This window comes from Corylus avellana, chromosome 6 (assembly GCF_965113065.1).
Source record: "Corylus avellana chromosome 6, dhCorAvel1.hap1.2, whole genome shotgun sequence".
Classification (NCBI taxonomy): domain Eukaryota; kingdom Viridiplantae; phylum Streptophyta; class Magnoliopsida; order Fagales; family Betulaceae; genus Corylus; species Corylus avellana.
Window position 1 is genome coordinate 5,064,256 of NC_142495.1, and position 11,957 is coordinate 5,076,212.

Sequence of the window (11,957 nt, forward strand, 5' to 3'; positions counted from 1 at the left end):
TTTTATGTAATTTTATAACAATTTTAATAATAATAATTGTTGAATACCAAATATTTCCAGCAGGCCCAAATAAAAGGCCCACTATGGTTTAAAGGCCCACACCCATTAAGCTGCCAAGTACATGTTTCCAAACGTATGTGTCATCACCTGGTCCGCCCCCCAAATCATACAGTTATGTGCCATCTTATACTAACTCGATAATTAGGGAAGTATAATCACAATCTCCAACAACCAAATCAAAAGGATAATAAACTAAATCCTACCAAATAGAGTCTGGGTACCGTCTTCAGATCACCATATAACCTCTACAGATAGGACGATAAAATCTATCCTTACTCATTCTCAATTATTATTATTTCTTATTAACTAAATTACTCAAATTCTCATTCAGGCATCGGAGGTGGCACGACCGCCACACCCCCCACTTCGCGGTTTGTCACTACTGATCATTTTTCTTTCTTAGCAGGCCTTTGAATCGACTTGCTATCAGGGTTGACAATTGTCTCACAACAACAACAAACAACAACAATAATAAAAATATGATTACCCGGTTATTAACCGAATTTCTAAATGCCTATAATCGTAAACTCAACCGGACTAAGCAGTTATTTGGTTGCAATTATTTTTGATTATACGATTATTCAGTTAGCGGTTAGCAGCGGTTAATAATTGTCTCGCTAGCTTGTACACCCTAACACCTATTTGGTCTCAAGAATCACGGTTGTATTAACCGGTGGAAGTGTCAGGTTAGATCCAGAGAATCAAATCACTTTTGCTTGAATTAGCCTCTTTAAGCTTTCAACGACCAATTGAATAAATGGATAAATTCACATGGGCCTGTAGACCATCGTAGATTTTAACTTCATCCTTGTCTTATAAGGGATAAAGGAGCAAATTCTTAAATGTGGAAGTTTTTCGAGAGATTTCTTTTTTTATCAAAAAGGACATCACTATTTACAAATGAAGGCTTCAGATGGTTGAAAAAAAAAAGTTCTCTCCATCAGCAGCTTAGAGGAACTTTGTTGACCCAAAAATAAAAAAATAAAAAAATAACATTCAGTTGGTTAAGATAATTAAATTAGACGAAATATACATTTTTTAGGCATAAAAGAATGGAAATACCCTCAAATAATAAATATAAGAAAAACAATTAATCTAAGTGGGAGGGTCTTTTTTTTTTTTTTTTTTTTTTTCAATTAGAGGAGAGCATTTTATTTTACATATTTTTGCGCTTAGATTTCTTTTTTCGCAATTTTATTTAAATATATTAGTTTTATTTGAGGAACCATGCATATGGACAATTCCCTCCTCACTCGAAGCACACCTCTGACTATTGCTTTTCAATAATTAGTTTAACTTCTATAGAGAATCAGAGATCTAGCGCAAACATGCCTTTTGTGCCCTCTAATAATAGTTTACCACATCAAATTTGAACACCAAAACGCTTCATGTGAAAACGCCTGATCATCACACCAATAAGTCGCTACCAAGTTCAAATGTCGGTCTTTGCTACTTCTTCAAACAATTAAGTCGCCATCAAGCTCAAATGTGGATCTCTAATACTTCATCAAGCTCAAATGTGGATCTCTAATACTTCTTGGGACAATTAAGTCGCCAAACGCCATCAAGCTCAAAAGTGGATCTAATACTTCTTAGGACAATTAAGTCGCCATCAAGCTCAAAGGTGGATCTTTCCACAATAAGTTGCCATCAGGCACAATGTTATATATACCAGCATGCATCTGTGCGTTAGTACTAATTAATTGCTTTCCTAGTTTCTATTCTTGGCGGAGCAGAAAGGAACCAAACTGCTGTGGACAATATTTTGTTTCCCTGTAAGTACTTTTTACTATATATATAACCTGATTTATCCGTGAGGATTATGGTATATAACATAAATTATTAAGATAGAATTACTTTTATGTTGATTTTTGTCTTGGATTTGCTTTTGACTCTTTTTAAATGAATTATTATATATATATATATATATATATTTTCTGGGTATATCTTTTGATTTTGACTCAGACTTGCAGAAAGAAGACAAAACTAGTTCGAACGTGAATTTAACCATGGCTGCAAGTAGATGTGAAGAGCATGGAAACACAGAAGTATGTTCCAAATGCATTTATAGGGATTTTGTATCTCAACGTGAGCTGTTTTGGAAGACTTTGTCAGAGAGTGACACTGGCCATAAAGTTTATATACCGAAGGATTATGAGGACATATTCTTTTCCCCTGATTTTGGTTTTCGTTCATTTAATGAAGGTGCAGAGACCAGAATGGATGTTACTCTTTATGACACCAAGGAAAAGAAGCCTTGGAAAGTAGTTTTTTTTAAAAAGTTCTGATCAAAGATCTAATCTCACGCAATGGAGCGACTTTGCTCGTAAGAAGAATTTAAGGAAAGGAGATGTCATCAGTTTTTATGAGCTGAATACCAGCAAAGGAACGTTCCTCATAATTGGAGTGCAAAAACAAGGTTTTATTTTTGGAGAAGATTTCACCACCGAACCCTGAGTTTTTTTTTGTTTGCTTTAAGGTTGTTAGGGTTTTTGCAATAAGTGTTAGAACTTGTTTGTTTTATATTATGGCTTATAAAGTGATTGGTTAGTGAAAGCCTATATATCCTGCTCCAACTTGTAATTTCTTTCTAGCTAGTAATTGAGTGCTTGTTTTTCCTCTGATGATGGAGTACCATTCATTTCAAGAGTTCATAGAATCAAGAAATTATTAATAATCCATATATATATATATATATATATATATATCCTTGAAAATGCCAATATATTGGTATATTGAATGACGCACGTATAGTGTTTTCAGCTAGTGTGGCATGTCTGATCTACCCTTAAATTAATCTTAATTAAAAAAAATGGTAGATTAAACATGCCACATCAATTGAGAATACTAAAAAAAATACTGAAAAAATATTAAATAACATTTCTCTTGTTATTTTGTCGTTGGGATAGAGAAAGTAAAGGAATGCTAAATAGCTTTTACATATTTAACTCTTGATTTTAATTTTATCTTTGATTGCTCGGTAATCATTATAACTTTTACGTACATAGATTTTTTTTAATATCATACACTTATTTTTCTATGGATAAAAGGAGTAGGTAGAGATAGAAAAGGGATGATAGAGAAACAATCCATAATGACGTAAAATTAATAGAACCGCTCTAGCTAATTTTATGAGGCTCTTATTGGCTGTTTACGGTGGAGTGTCAATTGCATTAATTTTTTTTTTTTTAATCCAAAGTGAATTGCATTAATGAGATCATGACTTCGCTCACAATTCTTTGACAAGGTATGGAAGAGAAAGTTCGTGGCAATTAGCCAATTATACTATGGAAGAGAAAGTTCATTGCCACGCCAAACTGTTTTTTTTTTTTTTTTTTGCTTGACTCCAAGGAGAAATTTTGGACCTCATTAAACTAAGCATTGGTGGGTATTGTGAGTCTGTGTTATATAGTCCAAACTACTACTGGCGTTTATTATTATTTTTTTTTAATCATATTCAATTAGAGTTGACGGTGGTTCTAGAAATCCTTTTTTGTCACGTTCGTATGGTAAATAAAAATGTAATTTTGGTATTGCTATTTTATTTTTATTTCTATTTTTTATTTTTACAAAATTTCAGTCATAAAAATTAAACCATACTACATTCAGCAACTACAATGTCATGAAAGAACATTAGATATTCTTCCATCTAAATTACGTCTACAAGATTTTGAAGTGCTAACTTTGCCAAATGATTGGCCGCCATATTAGATTTCCTTGTGTGTATCATAGACTAAGATTAGAGACTATTCAAAATAATTTTTGAATCCTCAATCAAATTACTATACCACCGCTATGAAAGGTCTTCTATTTGAAGACCTTGTATTATCTTGAGTGCATCACCTTTAGGAATGACACATCGTAAGTGATAATAGCTTAAGTGTGCCTATTTTCTCTATTAAAATAAGCATTATTATATTTTATTTTATAATAATTGCATTTTATATTTAAATTGTGAAATATCGTTTAATTATTAAACGTGAGCTTACAAAAATTTTATAATGCAAGCAATATTGTAGGGAAAAAAAAAAAAGGAATTAAAGCCGGGGCTGTATATATATAAGTAGAAAGAATTGAGAAATAGAAAAAAAAAAAAAAAAAATTGAAGAAAAAGAAAACCTTACGTGTGGCCGGCCATGAGTGACAAAGATCAATTCAAGCCAGAAGGGAAAAATTCATGCCTAAGAAAGAAAGGAAAATGCTTGATGTTCTTTTAGTGTTTTTTTTGGTGTCCTCTTAATTGTGATATGACTTTTAAAATTACCAATATATTAAAAGTCAATAATAATAATCTAAAATTCAATGATAATTTTAAAAGGCAAATCACAGTTGAGAGAACATTAAAAGAACACCTAGTATTTTTCAAGATAAAATGGCACAAGAAGACAAAACATGAGAAAGGAAATTGGTGAATGGCAAGGTGGGACCCACGAGTTGGGATTCTCTCAATATGCCGGCTGAATATGTGTAAATAAATATAACGTGAGGAAGAGCGTGAAGAAGAGGCCAAAAAGCAAACGTGGGCCCACAAACCATTCCCTTTGCCTTAAGAAACCGCAGGTAAGCCTATTCCGTGTAGGACCTACGGAATACCGAATGCATGAACAGTAGTAGATCAGTAATGGTGGAAGCCTTTGGGTCTTGGGATTTAATGTGGATGATGCACGGAGGATCTCGATTCTGAAAACTGTGATAGGCTTCTATTCGAAAAGGATAAAGGCCGGTTTAGGATTGCGTTTTAAGAATTTTAAAGTGCTTTTAATATTCAAAAATTTATCTGAAGAAAAAAGTATTCGTTTGGTAAAAAAATTAAAAAGCGCTTTTAAGGGTCTAAAAAAACTTAAAAATGACCAAAACGCACTTTTGGTAAAAGTTTAAAAATAAAACTTTTGCCCAAAAACTCTTTTTGACTTAAAAGCTTTATTTCTCAAACGCAATCTCAAACAAACTCTAAAACATATAAGAGGAGAACTGGGCTTTTGAAGAAGGGCCTTTAAATTGTCCTTCTTATGTGGAAAGGCTTTCCAGTTTGCTGCTAGCCATGAGTTATCTCATCTATCCCTTCACTCCTTCAGTCTTCTAGTTCTACCATCTCTCTCATATTAGGATGAGGTTAATGGATGCAATAATAGAATATTAATTAATTAATGAGATATGATAAAAATCATTCTTTATCTCATTTTTCACTTATTTTTGTACAATATATGGGACCAATGACCCACATGTGAGTCCACAAATCTAAATAGTGAATTTGCAAAAAGATAGTTAAAAGAATAATGTGTAACATGTCTTTTAATTAATTAATTAATTTTACTTTTTCTTATTAATTTAAGATAAACAATATAAGTCATTCTCTTTTAACCATTTTCATAGTGAATAGATGAATCCACCTCTAAATTTGTTTAGAGTCCATATAAGCCTACAAATCTAATGGTTGATTTATTAAATTTGTAAAAAAAGATCGTCAAAAAAATTGTTTAAAGATAGTTTTGTAACATGGCTCTTAATGTAAAGAGAATAATACATTTTAGTCCCCAAAGTTTTATCACTCTTCACTTTTCTCTCCAATGTTTAAAAATTGGCTTTATATACCCCAACAAAGTTTTTGAAATTGTTAATATTGCCCTTAAAAGACAAATATCTCAAAAATGTCCTTAAAAGATAATTAAAAATAAGTTGAAAAAAAGAACAGACACTGAAAAATAAAACATAAAAAACTTTAGGGGTGGTCAAAACCACTCCAATAGCCAAACTACTTGCATGGGCCATAGAGCAATTTGCCAAGCAAGGCCCGTCTTTGGAAGTTGCCAAGCCACCCTTTCGGCCTAATGAGACACCCCAAGCCAACCGAATAAAGACGGCTTAGCCACCCTTTCGACCAATGAGAACCTCAAATTTTTTTCTTTTTCTTTTTTGGTTTTTTAAATTTTCATCAGAGAAGATGGACTTGAGTAACAAATGGCCAACATTGACAATTTTTTAATATTGAAATCAAAAGTGTTAAAAATGGGTAAAATTTTAAAGAGTAAATTGCTTTTTTTTCCTATATATATATGAGTAAAATGCATTTTTTTCCTTTATATATATATATATATATATATATATATATATATATATATATATAGCAAGAAGAAACCCAGTACACTCAACCCATTAACTAGACGTAACATCGTACTAAAACGACTCATCAACCTTAGGCTCAAGCATTAGATAATGTCATAAGTTGCTTGGCTGTGGAAACTCGAACAAGGCCTCCCAACTGGAAAACGATTCTCCTAGTTAGTCCACCCACAAAGCGGAGGCGTCTTTTTAATTGTGTTTTCAATTAACATTTTCACCAACTCTCAAGGTAAATTCCATTTACCATAATGGTTCAGTACTAACAAGTAAACAAGTTTAGATCAAGATTCTATATGATACCAATTCAGTTTATGGTTTAAATACTAAAAAGAAGCTCAATGTATGGCCAAACACAAGAAAAAAAAGCAGGATTTCCAAGAGCTGAGTCCAAAAATTAGGCAGAAATGCTTTCCCACACACTCCCCACCACAACCAGGGAACCACTAAGAGTTGAAACAAGAATATGGTTGCTTGTGGGAACGACCCACCTTTGTAATCCCCCTTTTCCCTAGAAAGAAAGAAAAAATATATATATATGGTTGCCTTTAATTGGATATGGGGATTCCCAAATCCACACTGAGGCAATGGAAGCCTAACGATGATCAGGCCAAGCTGTAGTTTCTGAGGACCAACGTCAGAGAGGAGATACCTGCAGTTCCAAATTTAGGACCTGCAAAATATATGTGTCTAGTTGCAATGACAATCAAGGAAGGATTTTTAGTTTCTTACCTTGTTTATAAACTATAGACCCCGACGATACTCTAGTTGCTTGGTATTCTCTAGCAGTATCTGCCAAACAAACCAATAGAAAATCCCTATAAACTCCTTATGACTGTACTAAGAGAAAGAAAAACCTAACAAGTTCAAACAAAATCAAAAAAATAAGAAGGCAGCATTATCATTGGCTGCAAGAAAAACGTTCTTACTTCTCGAATGTAATTTGCTACTGCTTTGCAGCCTTCAATTGCAAGTTGCATGACGTTTTCAAAAATGTCTATTGGTAACTTAGAATCCATCTGCTTAAGAACACAACAAATGAGTCATCCAAAAAGAAATCTTTGACCTTGATCTAAATCGAACAAGGAAAAACCTTAATGGCAAAGTAATAGAGGTGCATTGAATCGACCAAATAAATTAAACCATTTAACCTTACACTTCACAAAAATTGCAAAAAATTCAAAAAACATAAAGGTAACAAGTTTTGCGCTTCAAAAACATTGCAAAAACTGTATCAGAAACATCAATAATACAATTAATCAGAAAACCCAGAACCAGTAAGCCTAATCCCCAATACTCAGGTTGGCCATGTGGATAATAGTATAATCCATCAAGATATATTACAACCAGCTCTAAACATTCAAAATCCCTAAGGCCAACCAGCCTTGGGAGAAGGATCTTGGATGAACCTTGGCCAAAAGTAGTTCAGCAATTGTTAGGCAGGGGTGGGGATAGAAGTGCATGCAAATAATTAAAGTGGAGAGAGAGGGAGAGAAAAAACTTAGTTTCTTTATATCTGAGGCTCTGAGCTGTTCTAAAATCCATATTTAAAAAATTTTTAAACCACAAAAGCACTGATTGAGCCCAAAATTTCAAACAAGAAGGAATTCTAAACCTATAAGAGGTAGAGAGAAGAATAAATGAGAACAAACTTTCAGATATAACCTGAAGAAGGGTCACTTTGTCCAACTTAGGGAGAAACCCTACAGTGACATCAGGACCTCCAGCACTATCTTCCACATAGTTCAAATCTGTTCACATGACAATTCTCCAAATAAGAATTCATTTGGAAAGCAAAAACTTTAGATGTACCAAGAAAGCAAGGGAAAAACAAAAGGTGTGTAAGTTTACCAAGCAGAGGAGTGCTATTAAGGTACCCGGAACTACATGAAGTAACAAGATCCCGCAATGGGATCCCAGCATCTGCAAGGGCTAAAGTTGCAGCATTGATACATGCAGACCTAGTTCCTGCCAAAAAAAAAAAAATTCAAATTAAGAATAGAATTCGACATGACATTTGTGGTCAGACTTGATTAAATGTTCAACTAGCATCCAGTTCAGAGGCTCTTCAACTTTTTCACATATGCTTTACTGGACATCCTCATATATTTCCTTTCTATGAACAATAAATGTCTGCAGGTCCACAACTCTATGGGCACATTGTGCAGCACAACCCTTAACCAAACACAGCTTAATAATGGCAAGAAAAACATACTAGGATGTATCTCAAAACAAGAAAGTGTGCTGAATTCTCAACCTATTATATTACATAGTAGATTTCCTAGAACCCTTTGTTTGTCTAAAAAGAAAGCAGGAAAGGATAAAAAAAAAAAAAAAAAAGAAGCCCACTGGTAAAATTCCCTCAGCCATTATCACACATGCAAAAAATTATGAGAGAAGGAAGGGTGGGGGGGGGGGGGGGGGGTTGTTGTTTAGAAAGGAGCATGAATTCATGAAAAATATTAAAATGAGCTGATTACCATCCAAGAATAATAATTGTGCACAGTCAAATCTCAACTTACCTCCATCTGCTTGGAGTACTTGGACAAAAATATCTATCTGCAAGATAAGCAAACAAACCTTCAGAACAGAAACTAGCAATACCACACTCATGTATGAAAAGTTCCCAATATGCTGTAATAGAACCTGAGACCGAGGCATCAAATGTGTCAATATGCAAGCTTCCATGGTCTGGCGAATAACTAAAGATATCTCTGTGGATCGCCTGAGTGCAAGGAAACTTACATCAATAAGAAAGCAAAAGATCATACATACAAATTTTATACTCTGATTTGGTGATGCAGCGTCTATAATCCTTAAAACCACCCACAGAAGCATCATTTTCCACGATGGAGAGGGAACAAACAATTGTCAATACTCATTAATAAAATGCTCTCTTATAATTACAAGGTTACAAGGAGATGTAGTTCTTATATTTGAACATCTATTAATGCAATAGAGTGCCACAAAGAAAACAGATAATCTGAAAGGCAGCATCACAATCTGGCATTTACTATTGACAGCAAAATGATATTCATGCTAAAAGGCAAATAAAGCTTGTGAGAATCACAGATTGTCTAATCCCACTTAAGCCACAGGGAATTCATCCTTCACCCCAATTATAAGAGCACGCATGCAAAAAAAAAAACACACTTCACGAAAAGCTTAATTTGCAAGTGAAGCCAAACGTACGTAGGTATTTCTCTTCTTTTATACTAAACCTTCTACATGGTTTAGGAACCCACTTCCAGAGACAAGTCAATGAAGTCATAACTAATTCAAAATTATGTATACCATGAAAGACACTTTGGCATGGTTATGGTTCATCAATTACAAACAGAGAACACATCTAGCCATTCAAAAATTATCCCAGCCTGTTTTTAACCAGCCAAATTCAGTTCCCTGAGCATACAGATTTTACGACCCTCTATATCTAAATTGCAAAAAATTTTCCAAGGACACTTTTCAATGCATATAAAAAACTATAGTACAACACTATTATTCTATTAAGTCAATTATACATGCAATCATGTGGATTTCCTCATGGGAAATACTACAGATTAAATCATGGCAATGTATAGAAACTAGGTGACCCATAATTTTAGAATGAACCAAAGAGAAAAAGAGAATTACCTGTCACCCTTTGGTTTTCTCATGCGATCCCCAGTACTAAAATTAGCCATGCTATACTCGCATCGCACCTGAAAACAAACAAAGACAAAAATCACGAATGCATTTAGAACTAGTTAAAGAAAAAAGCATAAAAAGAAGAGTGTTACCAGGGCCTTGTCATTCATTTGTTGACTCCTATTTTGGACCTGCAAGTGAGCATATATCATTAGTAATCAAAATTTCACAGCAATAACTTGAAAACGTACTTATCTTGCAAATTAAACATCTTAAACAAAGACTCAATGCTAAAGCCTTAAACGGTACCTCTCTAGGGCCATATACTGCAGCAATCACTTTAGTGTTACCCATCTCAAACACAGCAGAACTGAAATTGAAAGGCAGAGTATATTTAACTAAGAAACCACAAATTGAAATCAATTTGAAGAATTACTAATATATATAAAAATATGGTTCGTACCCGTCAGCTTTGGCCACGGCACCAATCTCTGCTCGAATTTGCCTCATCTAAAATAATTTAGAAAACAAGAAAAGAAAAACAGGTAAAAGCAGATCATAAGAGAACAGGTGAACAAATATATGAAGCTAGAGAAACGAATATAGTTCGATATATACTTCCATGGGACGGCGACCATCTAAGCGAAGGCCTTCAGGGCTCACGTACTCCATATCTGCAAAACCCTGTCTATAGCGTGTGCTAAGAGTGAGAGACGCAGCAATGAATAACAGCGACACTAATGAATGCCTCACAGCGCCGTTTCGGTGCAACTCGACGGAACACTCTGCACGCCAAAGTTCAAAACCCTTAACCGACCCAAAAACAAAAACGAGAAGACGGTCTTACACCCTGTGCTGAAACGGTGCCGTTGCTATCAAACGGGGCATAAAAGAAAAATCACAGTATGTTAAAACGTGTCAAATTTACAAATTCACCCTTTAGTGCCTTTCAATCAGAAGTTGAAACTTCGCGCTTAATAAATTAAAATAAAATAAATGCTCCCAAAACACTTCTCGCCCCTAAAATCTCTCATCTAAGCGAAATCATAGAAAAACAGGAGTTCAGAATTTGCGGTAGTGCAAAGCACCGTATATCTGCGGTACTTTGCTTGGATGGCCAAGATTCTACCAGATGTCTTTTAACCCCAAAAAAAAAAAAAAAAACAACAACAACACCGTTTGGTTACAGCAAGCCAAAAAAAACAAAAAAATCTGTCGATTTTCTTTCTTTTTTTCTTTGAAAAAAAAAGAAAAAAGCAGTACAAATTCTCAGATGACACTAAGCAGCCACCGACCGTTCACCGTTCCGACGCCCGACCTATTTTGATTAAGACCGAAAACCTATCTAAAATGGAACCTAGTTTAAGGTGTCAAACAAATCAAATAGAATGGAAAATTTAGAATAAACACTAGTAGGGATATGGATGGAGTCTCTCTTAGTCAAGAGTGTTGCAAACTTACAGATTTGTAGAAAAGGAGAAGAGCCTTCACTATTCCAGCGTCGAGCTGTCGAGGGCTAGACTCTTGTATCATACCACAGATCTGCCACTTCTTTGCAAACACTATACAAGCACATAATATGTCACAAGATCTATCGATCGACAACAAATCATCTCAGATCTGTCGCTGGGTTACAGAAAAAAGTTGACTAAAAAATCAAATGTCATATAAAAGAAAGCAACTCAGGTCGACATATTCATTGAAAATAGGGAAATGTCTGGTTTTTTATTTTTGTCTAATGGGTAAATTTATTATTAAATTTGTAAAATTACATATTAATATTATATATTTAGTAATAAATGTTTTCAAAAATAGAGATGGCAAAAAATCAACAAAAAGTTTCACAATGCTCACCTGAAACCGAGAGCGAAGTTGACCGAACGAGCCAAAGAGGTCACCTGAAACGCTGTACGAAAGTGGTCAGCTGAAAGTTTTAACCGCAGATGATAAAATTTGTGAAAGGGAGAAACGGCGAGATGGCAGTGAGAGAGGACGGCGGTGACGCAGGAGCGGGAGAACTACGGATAAACGACGGTGGACGACGGACAAAGGCGGTGACGGCGTGAGCGTGACGGAGAGAACAGACGGAGTCTGCCAAGTGAGTGAACGGCGCTTGCGTTTAGGGTTCGGGTAAAGTTAAAACTTACAAGCGT

The 11,957-nt window shown here is 34.6% G+C and overlaps 1 protein-coding gene across 1 annotated transcript; it reads right to left on the reverse strand.

Annotated features, from left to right (window-relative positions):
- Window positions 1-6,474: 6,474 nt before the first annotated feature.
- Window positions 6,475-11,916, reverse strand: LOC132187435 (exosome complex component RRP41 homolog). The gene is made up of 14 exons (XM_088517956.1): window positions 11,659-11,916; window positions 11,266-11,366; window positions 10,423-10,589; window positions 10,268-10,314; window positions 10,114-10,174; window positions 9,957-9,995; window positions 9,811-9,878; window positions 8,824-8,902; window positions 8,700-8,736; window positions 8,029-8,145; window positions 7,843-7,928; window positions 7,107-7,196; window positions 6,910-6,969; window positions 6,475-6,829 (listed from the first exon to the last, which is right to left on the reverse strand). The coding sequence occupies exons 3-13, from the start codon at window positions 10,474-10,476 to the stop codon at window positions 6,922-6,924; spliced, it is 726 nt and encodes a 241-aa protein (XP_088374082.1). The 5' UTR covers window positions 10,477-10,589; window positions 11,266-11,366; window positions 11,659-11,916; the 3' UTR covers window positions 6,475-6,829; window positions 6,910-6,921.
- Window positions 11,917-11,957: the final 41 nt, after the last annotated feature.